At 35.0% G+C, this 20,330-nt stretch overlaps 3 protein-coding genes and 1 pseudogene across 5 annotated transcripts; 2 read left to right on the top strand and 2 right to left on the bottom strand.

Moving 5' to 3' along the window:
• On the top strand, positions 5,959-9,206 carry LOC104785188 (G-type lectin S-receptor-like serine/threonine-protein kinase SD3-1). Of its 3 annotated transcripts, none has more exons than XM_010510352.2 (2): positions 5,959-6,209; positions 6,642-9,206. In XM_010510352.2, the coding sequence occupies exon 2, from the start codon at positions 6,737-6,739 to the stop codon at positions 9,005-9,007; it is 2,271 nt and encodes a 756-aa protein (XP_010508654.1). In that variant the 5' UTR covers positions 5,959-6,209; positions 6,642-6,736; the 3' UTR covers positions 9,008-9,206. The 3 variants fall into 3 exon arrangements, with proteins under 3 accessions (XP_010508654.1, XP_010508652.1, XP_010508653.1); XM_010510350.2 differs by having other exon boundaries at positions 5,959-6,200; XM_010510351.2 differs by lacking the exon at positions 5,959-6,209 and adding an exon at positions 6,220-6,533.
• Positions 9,801-12,517, bottom strand: LOC104785189 (annotated as a pseudogene).
• LOC104785190 (remorin-like) lies at positions 15,846-17,324 on the top strand. Its single transcript, XM_010510354.2, has 2 exons — positions 15,846-16,496; positions 16,992-17,324. Exons 1-2 carry the CDS (start codon positions 15,846-15,848, stop codon positions 17,190-17,192), a joined length of 852 nt encoding a protein of 283 aa, XP_010508656.1. The 3' UTR covers positions 17,193-17,324.
• Positions 17,672-19,957, bottom strand: LOC104785191 (dihomomethionine N-hydroxylase-like). Its single transcript, XM_010510355.2, has 3 exons — positions 18,924-19,957; positions 18,524-18,797; positions 17,672-18,142 (listed from the first exon to the last, which is right to left on the bottom strand). Exons 1-3 carry the CDS (start codon positions 19,881-19,883, stop codon positions 17,766-17,768), a joined length of 1,611 nt encoding a protein of 536 aa, XP_010508657.1. The 5' UTR covers positions 19,884-19,957; the 3' UTR covers positions 17,672-17,765.

Consider the following 20,330-nt stretch of genomic DNA (forward strand, 5'->3'; position numbering starts at 1 on the left):
TCTTCACGGATAATTTTGGCATATGGTATCTCCTGCACAATATTTTTTAAGAATATTAATATGATAGCTAGCAAAATAAAATACGTATTACAAACAACCTTATTTTTGGACTTACAAAAAATAATACATAACCTTAAGTTACTATTAATATATAAATTAACTAATTTAAACTACAAAAAAAAAATACCTTTTCACGGTCAACCCACCAGTCCGGATCCATGTAAATCAAACCAGTGTTCTCATCATGGTGTATTCCAGTGAAAATTTTCAGCCTCTTATAAGCATTCCACTTATTTCTCAAAGCATCGTATTTTCTCTTGAAAGAATCCCACGGAAGATTTATCTTAGTTTGTTCCAAAAACTTTTCACAAATCCGCACTCGGCCGATTTCTTTTGGTAGCTTCTGCTTGTATCTAATTCTGGCTAATTCAACATCAAGAAGCTCCAAGAATATTCTGATATACTCATCATCCCATACAATTTGTTTCTATAATATACAGTAAAAATTAAATACTAAACATCCAACATTTTTAAACTGCGCATGTGACATATTCATTACCTTCTTACGGCGGATACTTCCACTCCCACCAACATCCTCGCCACCAGCTGCACCACCTTCATTAGACATCTTCATCAAAAACAAATAAAATAAATTAGTAATATGCACTAGTATTTTTAAACATATATAATAAACTCGATGGATAAAAAGAGTAGAAGAAAGAAAACCATACTACTGTTTCTTCAAAGTGTGCTTATTTGACAATAAGCTTTAGGCATCTATATATACAACTTAAATTTCCATGTACGTTTCAACGAGGAATAATAGTAGGAACAACTTTTTTTTTTTTAAAGAGTCTAATGAAAACTAGAAATTAAGAAATTTTTTGAAAAATCTTTGACCAAAGTTGTTTACGGGTGTTTAGCATAAAAATAGAAACAAATAACAAATAATTTTTTTTTAAATAATAGTTTGAATAATTTTAAACTGATAACTCAACTCTAACACATGGAAATTTCCATGATGTTGAATAATCTTTTGAGTTAGCCATTTTACAAAGGATATACCTCAAATTTGTACATCAACCATAACACATGATTATTCAAACTCAACTTCAAAAAAATTATTTTTTTTCTTGATTGGTAACATTTTTGAATAAACTTTGAGTTAAGACCATAACTCAACTTAACTCAATGTTAAGTCATGTTACCAGTCAGAGCCAATATATTTTAACAAGGAAAAACATATTTGGATCATATTTGACAAACCTATTTGGATCAATAATATGGACTTTAATACCATGCAGATTTTCAGAATTTCTAATTCAAAACTGATCAATAATAAAAATGTGGTAACCTATTTCCTTGATATTACTGTGGGTTCTATTACCTAAAATACCATTTTAAAATTTACAATCGGTTTTTAAAAAAGGTGACACGTGTGTGTATGTAAGAATTAGGGGAGTAGTAGCAATAATGGAAGGGACCCGATAGTGACCAAACTTGGCCAAAGGGAAAATGCGAGTTTGTGTGTTTTACTTTGTGGTGTTTTGTCTGAGTCTCTTTTATTTGATTTCCACGTGAACGCTTACCCCAACTCTAATCGCCTTGTTGCATCCACAGACCACAGGGCGCAAACCTCTTCCAACTATCCCCTCTATCTTATCATATGCTTTCATTTTCTCTCGTTACTTAACAATAATGAGATTTCGTTTTATTTTTTGCTATTTTATTTCAGGATTTAGTTCAGGTCAACTTTTACCTATCTAGCATTTGCAATTGCAGTAGAACTCAAACTCAGTTTTGTGCTGATGGTTTGCATTTACAGGTAACCAATTAATTTATCATCATTGGTTTGGTTCATATAATTAAATTTTATTTTATGCTGCTATAGATATGTTACGACAGTGGTAACAAAAACAATGTGATGATGTTTTGCACTCTCCGGTAGCCGATAGATTTAGCACCATTGGTTTCGTTCATATTGTCATATTTTTGTGTTATACTGATAGAAGCACTTAAATTAGACTATTATTTATAAAAACTTGTAATGTTTACAATTCATATATTATCATATGCAACAAATTTTTGTTGAGCATATATTTTTGTTGATAGTTAAAAGGTGACTTTTCCATTCCATGAATAGGTTTGTGACAAAAAGTACATCGTTGGTACTATATGACCTCCACACACAAAAAAAAAAACTTATAAACCAACAATACATATATGAAAAAGAAAAAAACGCCAAAAGTACATGTAGGTTTTGTAAGTTGTTATAACTTGATATGTCGGTCACGATGAAAATATTCGAATTTCGTGTTTTTAGATAATGTATTTAACATTTAGTTTTGCTAATTTTTATACTATTTCTAAAAACCTTAAATCAATACATTTATCAGATAATAAATCTTCATATATAAATATGTGTGTCAACAGTTTGGTGGATATATTTTTCAGCTTGCGCACTTAATTAAGTAGATTCTAACTAATAGTACTAGTAAAATATAAGGGTGAGTACTAGCTAGTTATAACTCATTTCATCAACAATTAGGTAGAAAATAAAGTAAAGCTGAAATTTTGAATTGAATTAGTACCTAACAAAAACTCAATCGAGATTCATAATTATTGAGAATAAATTTAGGAATTAAAATATTGTCTTATATATTGAAATGGATTTTCATATGATATTCGTGAGTGTTCACAAATTCTTAGTAGAAGGGGTGCCATTTGGCAATTCAAAAAGACATAGATGACGTCTTTGTTCTCTTTGGAAATGAACACGTCAATGTACTAGCTACAATATATCTCTACAATATGGGAAAACTTAATTCGGATGTTTTTATCTCTGCATAGAATAATTATAATACAGTCGCGATGTTACGCTCCTAATAAATAATTGATTAATATGAAGTTATGGATTCTTGTACTATTCTTCATTTTCATACTTTTATCATTTATATATGTGCCAAGAGACAAGCTTAAAGAGAAGGTCATGTGGTGAGATGGCTACTGAATGGAGATATGTTCGCTTTCAAAGAGTTTGGTGATGTTGATGAGTGTGTAGACATTAAATAGAGGAACAACATATTTCTCATATTATATATATCCTCATTTTTATTCGATTGATGATAAAAAAAACTCCGGTACAAGAACTTTTGCAGGACAAAATAGCAGTACAGCAATGTATTTCTACAGGATACACGTAAAAATATTATAAGATATGTTGAAATATAGAAAATTATATCCACAAGAAAAAGAAGCTATATACGTCAAGTGATATGAACAAGAGAAAACAACCGAACCCAACCTCGGTCCATTTTGGGACATATGGGATGTTACGAACCGTAGATGCAACTTTTCTTCTGATATCTTTGTTTGTGGCTCCTCATTTTTTCTCTCTTTTTTCTTTTTTCCTTTAATAATCGCAATTGTGGGGGTCCATGTACTTGTTTCAAATAGATGAAATGAAATATCATAAGATGCACTATAGACACGATATGTAAAATATCATAATATATAATTCTATTCTTTCTAACGAATAATATTCATTTAATTTCATTGTCGGGAAAAATGACGAATGTAAAAGTTTCATGACTGGAGCAAATCAAACCTAACTCCAAGCCCAACTAGCTAATAGGTGAATACTACTGAGCCCGTAACGTGGAAAGATAACATAATAGGCCTAGTTTTATTAATTAACGATTTTGTGTTTACTATGTTTTCTTTCTTTTTATCAGTATTGATTAGTAGAAATTTAGAAGAGATGATTAAAGATTGATGATATATCTTCCAGAACCTTCTCAAACAGATGAAGGTTGAAGTATGTTTTATAGTTCTCTTTCAAAAATGTGAAATCGAATTTGAGATTAACAACCGTCGAAACAAATTGCATTCATCAATCCATGTATCAAACTTAACTAATACTAGATTCTATATAGTTTCCAACGGATTATACAACTTTTTTTTTTTGACGTAACGGATTACACATTATTGTCAATTTATCCTACTTTCTGTAAACTTTTTTTTTGTCATATGGCTTATTGGGTTTTTAAATATTGATTTTTTTTTTTTGGCATAAAAAAAAGTATATATATTAAAAAAGGTAAAAAGTAGTAGTAATAATGACGTAAAACACGAAAAAGGGTGCAAATTAGTCCAATTTGTTCAACTGCTCCATGTTAAAAATGGGGAGATTGAGTGATGAATGGACCCTATGAATAGAGAACGTAAGACACAGTACCCGTAACCCATCCTCTCTGTTTGCATATCCCATGCCCCATGGTTTCCCTCTTCTCCAAATCTCCATTTTTGTCATTTCTTTTAAGTTTTGATTTGACTTTGACGACTAACAGTTTTCATTTTTATAATCCAACAATTAATAACTTCTTTCTTTTTGTTTAACACTCATGGCTTTGTAATCTGCATGCAACGCATGAGCTTTATGACAAAGTTATTTTGCATTATTTGTCTACTGAGAAAAGTTAAAGAAAAGTTTCCTTTTGAAAGTGAAAAATAACTTAAAAGCTTAACAAGGGAATCTCTCTCATCTTCCACTACTCGTTCATCAATATTTGTTTCTGTAAAATATTTCTACACACAAATATATAGAAAAGATGAAGTTACTTTCAATTTTTTTTTCTTGAGTATATTTCTTCTACTAAACAAGTGCTTTGACGTCGAGATTCTTCATTCTATAGTTTAATAAGTCTTTCTCTGATTAAAAAACGTGTCATATATTTCTTTTTTTTTTTTACTCGGATTCGTGTAATTGAATTAACAACCCTCTAACCGAGTACTTTAATAGTATAAGCGCAGAAAAATGTCAAAATAGTAGTATTTCATTTTCAACAAGCGAGTTTTATATTCGAACGTGAAGACTTGAGCGTTTTGCTTCGAACAAAAAGAGTGAAAAGATAAGAAAGCGAATGTAGACACACACGTGCTAGACTGAAAGGCCCCGACATTCTTTAACCGAGGCAAGGCAACTCGTCAAACCCTTCCTGTCCAAAGCTGACCCCCTCTTTTTATTTAACTACTTATTAAATATTTTGCTCGAATTACTCAAATTTTCAATTTTTTTATTTATTTGCCATAAACATTTATATGTTTTAGATATATGTGAAAAAATATCCTAAATTATTTATGAATAGTTATATACTATTATACTAATTTGGATAACAATTTATAGCTAGATATATTTTTATTTGTAAGTTGATGATCGAAGAAACAATATTGATCGACTAATCTATAAAGACAACAAAGAAAACCAAATATAGTGATAAAACTGAGATATAAAATGCCTAACTAAACACTAAACTCACTCATTAGTTTTCAGTACCGACGGACAGGGTCACAGGGATCCTATGCCGAATCACATACCGAATCCATCCTTTTCTTTAGTCTATCATCAAATCATTAAAAGAACTGTTTGTTGGTTCTCGTAATTATTTTTTGCTATAATTATTGGTGCTTTATCATTATTATCGTTAGTATCCAAATTTAATTAGAGATTAAGAGACAAATGACGACAAGGGACCACAGCTAAAGATTAATAAGTGTGAATCAACAGAGAATATGAACCACTAAATTCGTTGATTACACATTATACACATTGATACTTTACGCTAAACAATGGTTTATTGGCTTAAATAAATTTGACCATTTTCAGCCCTTAACTAATTTACACACGCTCTTCTATCAATCTAAACTCGTTAATTAGTCACAGTTATGATAAACAAACAATCAAGATTTTAAAAACTTATGTTCGGATTTTGAATCTTTTTTTAAGTGTTGTTGGATTAAAGATGTAATCAAAAATAAATACATTCTATTTGTTTGCATTCCTTCTTCTTTTAAAAGACAACTCGTAAAAAGGAAAACGACAAAGTTCAATTAAAAGCCATACCCCAAAAAAAAAAAAAAAAATGTTTTCTTTTTGTATCGGCGCTAAGTATAAACCACTTCTTCCTTTTCACATTGGCCAAACAAGAGAAGAGAAGCAACAACATCCTTTCTTTCTAAAAAAGATACTTATCAGATTCATCTCAAACTCCTTTCTCCAGAGATTGATTTCTCACATTAGTATTTGGCATCATCTTCTTCAAGATCTCAAACTCTGTTTCTCTCTAAGAAAAAGAAAGAAAGAAAGAAAGGAAAAAAAAAACGTCTCTTTCAATCTCTTCGTCTACCTACTGGTTACTGTGGTTAGTATAGTGCGTCTTCACTGTCTTCCTCTTGATATAATTTCGTTTTTTCACAGCTTTCATTCTCTGAAATTCTTATAGTAACCCACTCAACTCAAGGAGCTTTTCTTCAAACTCAACAATCTTGGGTCCCATTTATCAAAGCTTAAAAAGTCTCTGTTTTTAATTTTTATGGTCAATCTTTACTGTAATACCCTCCACATATCTTTCTTCTTCGAAAGTTCAGTTCGCTTTTTTTTCTTTTCTCTGAAGATAAAAAAAATTGTCAACAACACTATTTTAATTTCTTCAGAGTCAATTTGTTGATACTTTGGTGTGATTTGATATAACTGTGTAGGGGTCCAATTTTAGAAACTTTAACTTCTACAAGTTTGAAGTTCTATCTTTTTTATTTCACCCATTTTATAGTTTTGATTTTTTTTTTTTAAATTTGAAACACAGGTTTTGGATTTTTGGGGATGATGTTGAGATGAAAGCAGAGTCTCTTTCCTAGTATCTTGTTGTTGTTGGATTTTGATTCAGACACAAAAAAAAAGATGCTTCAACTTCTGCTTTTGTCTCTCTCTCTACTCTTCTTTCAGTTCGTGGTTTCAGAGATTCAACTGGGTTCTAAGCTCGTTGTTGGTGAAAACACCTTGTGGGTATCAAACAATGGTGATTTTGCTCTAGGGTTTTTCAACCCACCTGGTTTGCCTAACCGGTTTAGTATCGGTATCCGGTTTAACTCCGATTCTATCCCTTCTGATCAGCGTAAGGTTGTTTGGGTTGCTGGTGCTGTTGTTTACGTTACTGATAACAGTTCCTACTTCGAGCTCACTAGTAATGGAGAATTGGTTTTGTTTGATTCTTCTTTGGGTGTTCCGGTTTGGAACAGCAAGACGAACCGGTTCTCTGTATCCTCTGCTTTGCTTCGTGACGATGGTAATCTTGTGTTGTTGAAAGATAGAGAAGAGATTGTTTGGCAAAGCTTTGATACTCCTGCTGATACTTTGCTTCCTAACCAAAAGTTACCTTCTTTTGAGATGCTTAGAGCTGCTAGTGAGAATTCTAGGTCTAGCTATTACAGTCTTCATTTGGAGGATTCAGGGAGGTTGCAGCTGAGATGGGAGAGTAACATTACTTTCTGGTCAAGCGGAAACGAAGCTTTGAAGAAGAAGAAGAAGATTGGTGCTGTGCTTACCTCTGAGGGAGCTCTGTTACTTGAGGATCAAGATCTGATGAGACCTATTTGGTCTGTGTTTGGGGAAGATCATAACGACACTGTCAAGTTCAGGTTTGTCAGACTTGACCGTGATGGTAATCTGAGAATGTACTCGTGGAACGAGGATTCAGAGATTTGGAAACCGGTTTGGCAAGCTGTTGAGAATCAGTGTCGTGTTTTCGCAACTTGTGGATCACAAGTTTGTTCCTTTAACAGTTCTGGATCCTCTGTATGCACTTGCCCTTTTAACGCTTTTGTATCGCTCTCGGATCCTAAATGCTTGGTGCCTTATCAGAAACCAACCTGCAAATCTGGTTTCTCCATGGTGAAGTTCAAGAACTTGGAGTTGTATGGAATCTACCCTGCTAATGATTCTGTTGTTTCAGGGATTAGCTCCCTGAGATGCAAGAAGGTGTGTTCAGATGATTCTGCTTGTACTGCAGTCACTTACACGAACGATGGGAATCCTCAATGTCGCATGAAGCTGACTCGTTATATCAGTGGTTACTCTGATCCATCTCTGAGTTCGTTATCATATGTGAAAACATGTTTGGATCCCATTGCTGTTAATCCAAACGTGTCTAAAGAGTCACCACCAGTGACTGTAACGAAGTCGCACAGTATCTGTCTTCCTTGTCTTATCGGTGCAACTTCCACTACACTTGTTCTGTTTCTCGGGTTTCAGCTTGGTGTTGTTGTGTATATCTACCAGAGGAAGAAGCAGCTAGCTAAGAAGAAAGCTGATCGATTCTCCAAAGCTGCAAATCCAAAAGGTGTGATGATCTTCTCTGTCGATGAGATAAAGGCCATGACTGATAACTTTGATCATAACATAGGACCAGGGATATTCAAAGGGGTTATGCCGGAGAATGAACTTGTTGCGGTTAAAGAAATGGAAGCGACGTTAATAGAAGAAAGGAAGTTTAGGAGCTCTGCATCAAAGATAGGTACAATGCATCACAAGAACCTAGCCAAGCTTGAAGGTTATTGCTGCGAGCTAGGTAGGAGATTTCTAGTGTACGAATACGCTAAGAACGGGTCAATACTCGACCACATTGTTGACCCTTTACGAAGCAAGAAACTAACTTGGAGGATAAGAACTGAAACCTGCTTAAGCGTGGCTAAAGCTCTCTGTTACCTCCACACAGAATGCAGGGAATTCGTCAGTCATGGGAACTTGAACTGTGGAAACATTCTTCTCGGGGAGGATTTGGAAGCTAAGTTAACTGAGTATGGATTTGGTCTATGTGCTGCAAATAAAGATGTTGAAGATTTTGGGAAGACGGTTTTAGCTCTAGTAACGGGTAGATATGAACCAGAAGGAGTAGTGAGTGAATGGGTGTATAGAGAATGGATTGAAGGGAGGAAAGAGACCGTTGTGGACAAAATGTTAGAAGGAGATTTCGATGTAGAGGAGCTAGAGCGGGTTTTGAGAATCTCGTTTTGGTGTGTTCAGGCGGATGAACGGTTAAGACCATCAATGGGGGAAGTGGTGAAGGTTTTGGAAGGTACATTGTCTGTTGATCCACCACCACCGCCTTTTGCTTGTGCAAGATCATCACCGACTAACTCATCAGAGTCTAGTCAATCGTTGTACGAGCCATAAAGGCTCTTAAGTGAATAAAGTGTGTATAGTTTGAGGATCTGATTTTTAACAACATTTGTAGTAGTGAAGGCTGATGATTCTTGTTTCAATTTTTGTAAGGTCGTAGCTTTGATCTTTTGAGTCTGTGAAAGGAAGTGTCTTTTGCTGAATAGCTGAAGCAGTGTTCTGTTGCATCTTTAATGGACCTCAAAGCGTTCAATGAGCTGGACCAATTAGAGAATGATGTTTACTCATCTCTCACAAGTTCCACCATGATAATCAAAGTAAATAAGCTCTGAGAAGTTTAAAGAGAAGCTTTGTTAGTTACTACTTACTACTACTACTGCACGTCACTCCACGCGTGTGTTTTGGCAGATTCTAAAGTCTTTTGTACAAGTGTCTGTACTGGTGGAGCAGGACCATGTTCAGGACAGAACCATTAGTGGGCTTACACGAATCTTCCTTATACTACAATCCGACCGACTTTAGCCCCACCAGAGTGATCCTGAGCCTAAAGATTCAAAAGCAGTTGCGGTATATGAGCGGTGCAGAGAGCAAGATGAAGAGGACATGACACATATGAGACTTTGTTCCAAAGTCCCAACTTGTTCTTTGGCTGTCTCTTTCTTTACTTTTCCTCTTTGTAATCTCATTGGCTGCTTTTAAAAGCGCAACTGTTAACTGACACCAACTGCTGTCTTTTTCTTCCCAAGACATGACAAAGATCATTCAAGCCTTTTTGTACATCCAAATCGTGAGTCATGTGTCAAGTCATGCTTTTCTGAATTTGATCCTCAACTCAAGAACCAACATCTAAAAGAATTTCAAATTTGATTCTTCGATTCTTGTCAATCCAAATTACAACGAACAATATCAACATCCCAAACTCTTTAGTTATCATCATCATCATCATTCACTTAAACTCTTTTAATGTCTTATCTAAACCAAGGAAAAACGGCACTGTAATGAATGAAATAACAGTTTTCTCTTTTGTCAGCTTAAAACTTAATGGCGTCAACAAGAATCCCCCTTGTTCTACCCGGTGCTCCTCCATTTAGCGAAGATAAGTCCAACACAATCCTGCATACCATCATTTACCAGAAGGTCATATTATAACTTATACAAGTTCAGAGAGATTATCAAAAACATAAGAACATTACTTCTAAGCTCAGTTAACTGCTTACTTGTTCCTTGTTTCTTTTCCTGTTTCTTGAACAATGATCTTATCTTCTATTTTGGATACTGTGTGCTCGGTGGGAAGATTGATCCCTTCTACTGCAGAATCATAAGCAATTAGTTTCCACATTTACTTATTTCATGGAAAAGAAATCTATGCATAGTGTTCAGTTTCTCACTTTCTACACCATTGACAAGAGAGACTCCATCTAGCCCCAAGAGTTTCTGGAAACAGAGCCGGTACTGTTATGCATTCAGAACATGACAACATTTTGAGCAATTAACAAAAGGTGGTTCACCTTGAGCTTCTTATAGCATTCCTCAAGGTTGTCATTATACAACATAAGACCGAAAATGCCTGACGATTGCCCTTCTTTGATCTCTGCCTCAGCATTTCTAAGCCGCTTCTGAATTTGCTCCTCTGTCTCGGTTCCTCTGTTTTTTTTAAGAAAATAGATAGATTGATAATGATAGTCCTGGAAACTGTAATGTAAGATATCAAGAACTCGTATTGTAAAGCCTGATTTTTTACCTAGCACGGAGCCGAACTTCAAGCTCTTTCATAGAAGGGGGACATACGAATATGAATACTGCATCAAGAGAACTTGCTCTCACAGACCTTGCCCCTTGAACATCAATGTCGAGTATACATCTCTGTGTTGAGCAAAAGAGAAACTCGCCGTTTAAGAACCAATCGCACAGAAAGGATCAATCGATCAATCATAAAGTTTTGTTATATACCTTTCCTGAATCTGTTACCACCTCAACGGACTCAATGCTGGTTCCATAGAGATTACCGTGAACAGAAGCAAACTCAAGAAACTTCCCATCATTGATTTCTTTCTCCATAAGTTTTTTTTTCAGCAAAGTGATAATGAACACCGTCTCTCTCCATAGACCTCGGAGATCGAGTTGTGTGGCTCACTGAGAACCCAAACATTGAAGGAAACTCCTTCATAAGCATTGTTATAAGCGTTCCTTTCCCAACTCCAGAAGGACCGCTTATAACAATAGGCTTCTCAGCATTGCCTCTCACACCTTTACTCCAAGCAACAACTTCTTCCTTCTTTAGTAATTTCTTCTGTTCTCGCACATAAGGACTATCGACCTATCAATGTTTCAACTTCAACACATGAGAACTCCAAAACAATACTATCAAACATCATAAATTGCTGCAACTAATTACCAACCTCGAGGAACCAGATGGAGTCATTGCAAGGTGAACCTTTCTTAATAACCAAAATCCGACCTTGTTTAAGAACAGACGCGGAGTACCCCTTGCTAGGCTTAGGACCTGTCCCAAGCACAATAGGACTAAACCTACAACAACACCAAGTCATTCTCAAATCTTTAAGATTTCTTCCTGACATGTAAAGAACAATTCTTGCCACAGAATCTCTAGAAAGCTACATAACATACACCCACCAGTTGTTACTGTTCTTGTCATGAATTCGAACCCCAATGGAAAAAGTGTTCCTTTCATGATTTCCACCAATTACAAACTTCCCAAAAAGAAACCTCAAATCAGATCATTATCAACCAAGTTTTAAACAAACTTGGATCAAAACCTTAATTGGACTTACTGTTCGATGGCCGATATCGACTGATATCTCAGTGTTGTTGGTTTCAGATTTTACACCGACGCCATTGGAGTGTCCGTTCTCCGGATGATCCACTAAAAAAGCTGGAGCTTCTCCCTAACAACAACAATAAAAAGAGAAAAGAACCATCAAAAAGTGAAGAAATTATAGAACTTAGAATCAGAATTATCAGCAAACATCCATTGAGCAACTGGTGGCTCACCATAGAGAGAGATTCTATGTCTCCAAGAAGAACAACAACACAACCTGAGCAATGGCACTACAAGCACATATAAGAGATCATATATAATTAAAATATATATTAAAAGAGCAAACCTTTATCTAAGTTTCAACAAGAATTCAAGGAATTGGAATCCCATAAGCAAAAAAAACTGAAACACTTTAGTCAAAACCCAAATGCAGAATTCATGGGAATAATAAAAAGACAGGAATCGTAACGTAACATACAAAAAAGAGGTATCAATGAGAATAAGGCCAAAATCAAACAATTCGTACCTCGAGAATGAACACCCTGAAATAGGAGATAAAGACGAAGGCTTTTTTTGTTTTTTAGGATTGCAGGAAACAATTCAAAGGTTTTTTGAATGAGAAAATAAAGCTCTTTGCAGTAAGAAGATTCGATCTTCTCCAAAGTTTTGTCTCGATTTGTAATCCTTATTTGAATATAAAAGGAGACAAATTGGGAGATGATCGAGTCTCTGTCTCGGTGTAGGCAAAAGCTGCCTCTCTCGGTGGCGGTTCCTTGTCATATTAAAATAATAATAGGTCGAGGAGAGGATAGATAGAGACTCTTGTTGAGTCAAGAGGTGGCTCTTAATTTTTTTATATTTCACATTTTTACTTGTCAAATTTTTATTAGTTTTGTTAAGATGATATAGTATTTTGATATATTTAATTAAGTTAAGTAATAAGAATAATTAAGTAATATACGTAGGGAGGTTGAAATAAAGTTGTGTTACTGTTAATGACTTATTTGTGTGGTTGGATCAAATAAATTATTAGAAAGACATATTTTTGGAGTTAAGAAATTTGGTCGATTGTTTCTTAGTTAGTATTGAGGGTGATTTTGAGAAACCAAACAAAAATAACAGAACGATCAGGGGCGATACGAATACGACTAGTGTCAAGATGCACCGATGACCGATGACTAATGTTGAAGATTAAACAAGCTTTACAAGTTTAGTGCCCATGTCTACTATATCTAAGACAGATGGATTCAAACAGTTTTTGACAGCTAAGTTAATTGGATAGGAAATACGTGACTCCCTCCCTTATTTCCCATTTCTCATTACAAAAAGAAAAAAAAAACAAATGATTGAGATTATTCTTTGTATGATTGTATCATTTGAATTCTTTGGGTCACAATCGAAATATAGTAAAAGAAAATAAAACAAGACAGAATGCTTCAAATTAAGGTAACAAAGATAGATTAGTGTAGATAGTGGGTGCCTGCACCGCTCATTATCTCACATTTTTTATGTCTTTTCCTCCTCAAAATCTACTCTCGTCGAATATATGGAGAGTCGACTATGAAGGAAAGATTCTCTCCGGAAACATAAGCAAAATTGGGTTTAGTAACCACAAAACAAGACCACTTTTCATATTAAATACTAGATAATAGCTCGCGCGCGATTAGTTACACTTTTATGTAAAGCAAAGTTATTCATTTTTTTTTTTACTTTTCTAATCTTATAAAAATTTCTATTTATCATACAAATAATTAGAAGTTACTCTAAAATTATGAAACTTGCTCTCACATACATTTTACTACTATAAGTCTATAATATTCAAATATTTAGCTTTGTTTTATTCATTATAAATCACACTCAGGTAGTCAATATATAAACTATCAAAACAAACAAAGTAGTCGATAAATAGAATGTAGATAATTTTGTAAGTGATAAACTAATATTTTTTATACAATGATATGAAGTTATGAACTACAATGTCAAGATAAGCTTCTATTTTTAATTTTAAATTCTATGAAATTTAATTTTTAATGTTAGGCTTCATTCTAATGATTTCACCTTGACATGTATATATGTATATATATCATCTGATTGTAATTTAAAAAAAAAAAGGTAATCAAGTATTAAAATATAGTATATTCTTGTAATGTCCTAAAACAAAATTTAAATTATATACCAAAAATAATTAAAAACTAAAACTATTTTAAACTACATATATTCCATAGTCTGTAAAATTAAAATTTAAATTCAAAATATTTTCTCAACCACTCCAGGGGAATAAAAACCGAAAACAAAATCTGGCTTATGGTGAAAGAAAATGAAATCATGATTATTACTATAAGATAAATACTGGTGAAAGTTACATGAAATAGAAATAATTAAGTATGAATTTTACAATTTTCATAAAAGAGAACTGATTTTATATACTTAGCTGATAGAATGAAAAATTAACAATTTTATATAGATCTAAAATGCTGAATATATATATATATATATATGTTTTCTTATTAGAATTAAAATATTTTAGTTTTTGAACTAATTATGAATGAAGTCAGATATTGTTTTAAAACTAACCGAGACAGAGTGAGGAGGTTATTGTAACATTTTCAATATACTTAATTTTACCTTTTTATGAATCAATTGAACATGATATAAACATATTTGCATATATGGATGGACATATTTGCTTAATTACTTCCAAACCTACAAAAACAACATAAGAAAGAGATTGAGACATGATTATTTGAGAAAATTTAATAATATATAATTGAAAAAATATTGCACAAAATTTAAACAAATGGATATCGCTAGAAGTTAGATGCTTAATTATGTTTTGTCTTTAGCTTTGATGAACTGATTATCTGTTTTGGTTATGTTAGAAGCTTTGTGTATCTCTTGGAGAGTACCGATCGAGTGCTTTATTTTGTTTGGACTGGTTTCTTTGTGATAAATTCTAGGAGAAAGCAAGTCACAGACATGAAACGTTATGACAATCCAGTAACCCGTAGCCGTCAGTTCGGTGGGTCGTCCTCTCACATCAACAAAATAAAGCAGACGATTTAAGTGTACAGTATGGTCCAGATCTAAGTGTAGGATGTAACTTGCTTTGTGTGTGATTCGAATTCTAGTAGTATGAGGCCATGTGTGTGTAAGTGAAAACTTTAATTGTCTTGTCTTGTGTAGTTCAAAGTGTGTAATTTCTAAAGGTCGAAACAAATGTACTAGTGATTAAAACTAACTTGTATTGTAGTATGGGGTATTTAAAATTTAAATGTTGTTGATAATACGTGATAATGAAAAAAGCAGACAGATATAACAAATTGCTAAAATCACTACCAAGCTTATCAGAAAACTACGAATATAATCAAAGGTGACATGTGAAACGTGGCCACGCACAAGTGGTATCTCCAAACCATTAGATTTATTTTATGATGCTGACATACGCGACTTTCTTTTGGGGGAATATTCAACTAATCAAATATGGCCACGTCGACAACAATCTTTCATAAGCGACATGTGTATTATCTCTTGTCTTCGTGGTAGGGTCTAAACTTGCCGACACTCACTCTTAATATTAGTTTTACCTCTTATAAAATTGTCTCTCCTACTAAAAAATATTTTTATTAAACTAACTTGTCAATTTTTTATTTTTCCAAAAAAAGGATAATTAAGAATCATATAATGCGTAATCAAACTTCATATATCACTACAACATTTGTTTCAACCTTTAGAAATTACGATCACAACTTAGTTTTAGACTGTAATATGTGAAAATATTTAGTTGATAGCAATATTTTTTTGTCTCTTGGCTAATCAATGATCAATAGACAAAGCACATCTCCGAAGGTTAAATGCAGTCGCTATACACCGGACCAGTGTAGTTTTCACGAAGTGGTCCTTTTTCATATTTTTAAATTTATAACCTTCTTGAGAATTCTACATTTTTAATCCATTTTTTTGTCGTGTAGTGATCTTTTTCCTCTAATCTAATCAAAATCAGAGCTAAAAACCTTTGACATTACCAAAGCCAATATCAAAAAACCAATTTTAGCTTGCCATGATCATCTTCTTCTTCTTTGACGATCACAATTTGTAAACCCTAATTCTCAGATTATGATGACTCTTTACGGTCAAGAAAGGTCGCAGGACGCTAGAAGTAACCACCGGGATGAGACGACGGAGACTGTCGTGAGAGACATCCACGCGCTAACTCCGATGCCGGAGGATAACTCCCGGACGATGACGACGACGTTGCCTCCACCACCTGCTTTCCGAGGCTATTTTTCTCCGCCAAGGTCAACAACGACCATGAGCGAAGGAGCTTCTTCCGGCGAGAACTTCACGACTATAAGCAGAGAGTTCAACGCTCTAGTCATCGCTGGCTCATCCATGGAAAACAACGAACCGATGGCTCGTAACGTCACGCAACGTGAAGAAGAGAGACAACATGACTTGAACTTGATAAGGATTCACGAGGAGAGGGATCATGAAGTGGAGACGAATCCTTCGGCAATTGTGCCGGACCAGTATCCGAGTCAGAGTTTGGTTCCTGGTAGTGAGAATGGTTTGTTGGGTCAGGGTCAGGGTGGGGTTGGGATGACAGTGCAAAGGGTGAAGCGGGAAGAGGTGGAAGCGAAGATAACGGCGTGGCAGACGGCAAAACTGGCTAAGATCAATAACAGGTTTAAGAGAGAAGACGCCGTTATTAACGGTTGGGTTAATGAACAAATCAACAAGGCCAATTCTTGGATGAAGAAAATCGAGGTGAATTTACTAACAACATATGTCAAATATTGTTCTGAGCTATATTGGGTCGGTAGGCTGGTTAATGTATAATTAAGAAAGTATTAAAATCACTTTTTTTTTTGTTGGAGCCGAGTTTAATTAGGTACCATATGTCATTTTGGAATTGGAAACATAATCGTCTCATTTGAAAATTTGAAAATTATATTAGGTATGGTGTGGTGGCATAATTTGTATGTAATTAGGTGAGAGATGGTTATATATATCTCACATTCTAGCTTCTAATTAATGTTTTTTATATTTACCGTCGTGGCATCATCATTGTTACAGTTCAACAAACATTGTGGACTTATACGAATCTTTCAGGGATTAATTCATGATATATAGTGAAAAATATTTAATAAAAGCCGGGTTAAGAGTGATCGTCTAAATGGTGAATTCATGTCAGATTGATGATGTATATACAGAGACACGTATGTTTAAGTTTAGCTAACAATTTGGGATCGATGCATGCAGAGGAAGCTAGAGGAAAGAAAAGCGAAAGCGATGGAGAAAACGCAAAACAATGTGGCCAAAGCACAGAGGAAAGCAGAGGAGAGAAGAGCGACGGCAGAGGCAAAGAGAGGGACAGAGGTTGCAAAAGTAGTTGAAGTTGCTAATCTCATGAGAGCTGTCGGACGCCCTCCTGCCAAACGCTCATTCTTCTCTTTCTCCTAGTTTTTTAGTTTATCGAATCATTAATTTAAGCATCACTTGTTGTATATTAGTTATATTTGGTAAAGAAAGAGGACATTTTTTGGCAATTATATACACATAAATGAGAGTGTACGTACGTAGTACTGTTGTGTAGATTTGTACTCTGCTAGCTTAATTACACCATAAAGAAGTGCTGTGTAATCCAAATCCGAAAAAAAAAGTACGAATTAATTCAACTTACATTAATTTGAGGTATGCGTTACCATCCATATTTAATGATTTGAGGTACTTAGTGTGTATGACTTGATGAATCCTCAAATGTTAGTATTGTTATAAAATGTGTTGTTTGGTTTAGTCTAAGAACCAAAGAAAATTATTACAATTACATGCGGAGTTAAAAAAAAAACCCAAAGAATATGGTAAAAAAAAAAAAAAACAGTTGGAGTGGCCAGCTTTTCTATGGATTAATTAGATGAGTTTTCCTAGCTCCCTTAGGTAGAAGTTTAACGCTTTCTCAATTTTCTCTTATTGCTCTTTGTAACTAATGGCATATGTAGTAATTTAAATTTACAATGATTCATCATCAAAATATTCTCACTTTGTTTGCACTTTCGGATACATACGTTGAGCCAACCTAGGTTTAACAGATGCGACTAGAGACTTAGCGGTGAACGAATTACGATCTGCAGGAAAGAGATCAACCTTACTCGTTCTAGGAACGTGGCTCCATTCGAACCCTTGGAGAAGCCTGGCTAGTAACATGATGGTCATAGATGTCCCAATCTTAGAGCCTATGCAGCCACGCCGACCGGTGCCGAATGTCACGAGCCGCATATCAGGTTCCATTAAACTCACGCTATTTGAGTTACCACCATGTCCATCGAGGTGTCGTTCTGGCTTGAAAACGTCTGGTTCGTCCCATATCTTAGGGTTCTGGCCAAGCCCTAGACGACTCACAAGAATATGGCTACCTATCATTGCAATCAAACAAATACCACATGGTTTGTAAAGCTCAAGCATTGCCGCCTAAGATTTTTTGAATGCGTGGTTGTGAACTTATGAACATATATGCCTGACCCATGCGTCAAATGGTCCTCTTAAGGTAGCGGCCATAGGAAGATAAATCTAAACCGTTTTGATATTTTAACATAAATTTTAAGAAATACGCTCGATCTCGAATCTTCCACCCTGGCTGGTGGTCCCACACTCTCATTTGTGCAGTTTGCTAACTTAATTTATTTAATTGTATTATACTTTTAACATATTTCGAATTTGGTTCGAGTTCGAATAAATCAAATATGGTTTGGTTCAATTTAGTTTTTTTTCTACATGCATGCATGAGTTGTATATACCTTTGGGGACAAAATAACCCGCGAGGGTAGTATCTTCTCGAGCTCTGTGAGGGGGCATGAACGGACTAACTGGGTGAAGCCGAAAAGATTCTCTGCTACAAGCTTTGATGTAACTGAGTTGTGGTATGTCTGATTCTTGCACAAGTCTGTCTTTCCCAACTACCGTGTCCAATTCATTTGTGGCTTTCTCAAGAATCTCTGGATGATTCAACATCTCTGCTATGGTCCACTCCACGTTATTCATCGGATTATCGATTGTTGCAACATTGATATCCTATATATAGCAAAAAAATGCATCGCGATTTTGGTTATTACCTTTTTTTTTTTTTTTTGCAATTATTCTTGGACATATTTAATTATAGCCACATTTATTTGTAAGGATAGTGTGAACATCACTAACCTTGCATTGAGCTCTAATCTCATCAAATGTGAATAAGGACATTCCTTGGTCATCTTTTAGCGTGATTAAGATATCGAGCCAATCTTCTTCCGTTTCTTTTCCACCTCTCTCCCTCCACAATTGTATTCTCTCGTGGATGATGGGGTCGTTGCACTTGTTGATTATATCAACCGCTTCTCTAACTTCAGCCTCCTTTCCATTTAGGTTCCATCCTCGAAGACAAGGGATGTAGTCCGTTACGTTAAAGCTGAAAAAACAATCAAGAGATCGATATATTGCGTCCATGTGTTCTTTCTCTTTCGGTCCGAGACCAAGACCATCACCGTTCTCGGTCTCTACTTCTTCAAAATGCCTCCGACCAAACATCATCATCATCATCACGGCATGGCAATATACACCCGTGATGTCTCTCACGTTGACTTTAGTTTTTGTTGACCCTAATTGGCATAAGTTAAAGACATACGCGACGATGTTATCCGCTTCTAGGGTTCTATCACTTAGGGACTTGTTCAACATTTTCGGAGACATTAGTTTGGCCACCATCATTTTCTTCAGCAGCTTCCATCTCTCCCCGTAGAAAGAAAAAATCACGTCCTTATAGCCTTCACTTATGAGATTGCTTGAGTACGACTCCACACGGTCAGCGAAAGCCTCGTCCTTGTCTCTAACCACTTCTCGAGCAATCTCGGTTGATGCTACGGTGATGACGTGGACACGTGCGAAACGGAAGCAAGCTATCTCCGTTTTCATGTTTTCCATAACGCGGTGCAGCCACCGGTAAGTAGGCCGGTTTAGGCTGATGTGGACCAAGTTTCCGATGACAGGCCATCCCCGTGGACCTGGGGGAAGCTGGCCTTTCTGTTTTGTTGACCTGAAGAAATGTATAGCGAGAAGGAGGACTAGCTTAATAAAAAATAGAACAAATGTAAAATTTGATGGATCAGCAAGATTCATGTTCATAATTTTTTTTTTTTCTTTTTCAGTTGGTCGATGAAACGAGGTTTTTTTTTAAGGTAGAAAAAATAATGGAGGAAACTTAGTATCAAGAGGAATAAGAAACGTTTTGTTCGTGAAGTATATATGTAGGTTCCACGTATAATAGACCGAACGTAGAGAAAGGTTTAATGATTTTGAATTCAACAAGGTTCCATATGAGGCTAAATTAGATCTTTTGTAGCTGAAAGCTCTTCGATTAATGATATCCACATTAAATCAAAAAGCATTTTGTTAAATAAAACGTTCCTTCCTTAAGTGTTCCTTTCTGTTTCTTGAGTGTCCCCACTCTTTATTGGCCGGCTGGCTCGTTGTACCACCTTAAATGGCTACGACGGAAAGATCCTTGGGCTCAAAACCTCCAATCACTTGTAGGTCTTTATTAGCGTTAGTTTAGTTGAGTGCCAATTCATC

The sequence above is a fragment of the Camelina sativa genome, chromosome 5 (genome assembly GCF_000633955.1).
Source record: "Camelina sativa cultivar DH55 chromosome 5, Cs, whole genome shotgun sequence".
Lineage (NCBI taxonomy): Eukaryota > Viridiplantae > Streptophyta > Magnoliopsida > Brassicales > Brassicaceae > Camelina > Camelina sativa.

Excerpts from the sequence above, each read along its gene's own strand:
- LOC104785188 (XM_010510352.2), top strand. The coding sequence starts at position 6,737 with ATGCTTCAACTTCTGCTTTTGTCTCTCTCTCTACTCTTCTTTCAGTTC.
- LOC104785190 (XM_010510354.2), top strand. The coding sequence starts at position 15,846 with ATGATGACTCTTTACGGTCAAGAAAGGTCGCAGGACGCTAGAAGTAAC. Across the intron at positions 16,497-16,991 it reads CTTGGATGAAGAAAATCGAG|AGGAAGCTAGAGGAAAGAAA; the intron begins GTGAATTTACTA and ends CGATGCATGCAG.
- LOC104785191 (XM_010510355.2), bottom strand. The coding sequence starts at position 19,883 with ATGAACATGAATCTTGCTGATCCATCAAATTTTACATTTGTTCTATTT. Across the intron at positions 18,798-18,923 it reads AGATTAGAGCTCAATGCAAG|GATATCAATGTTGCAACAAT; the intron begins GTTAGTGATGTT and ends TGCTATATATAG. Across the intron at positions 18,143-18,523 it reads GGGTTATTTTGTCCCCAAAG|GTAGCCATATTCTTGTGAGT; the intron begins GTATATACAACT and ends TTGCAATGATAG.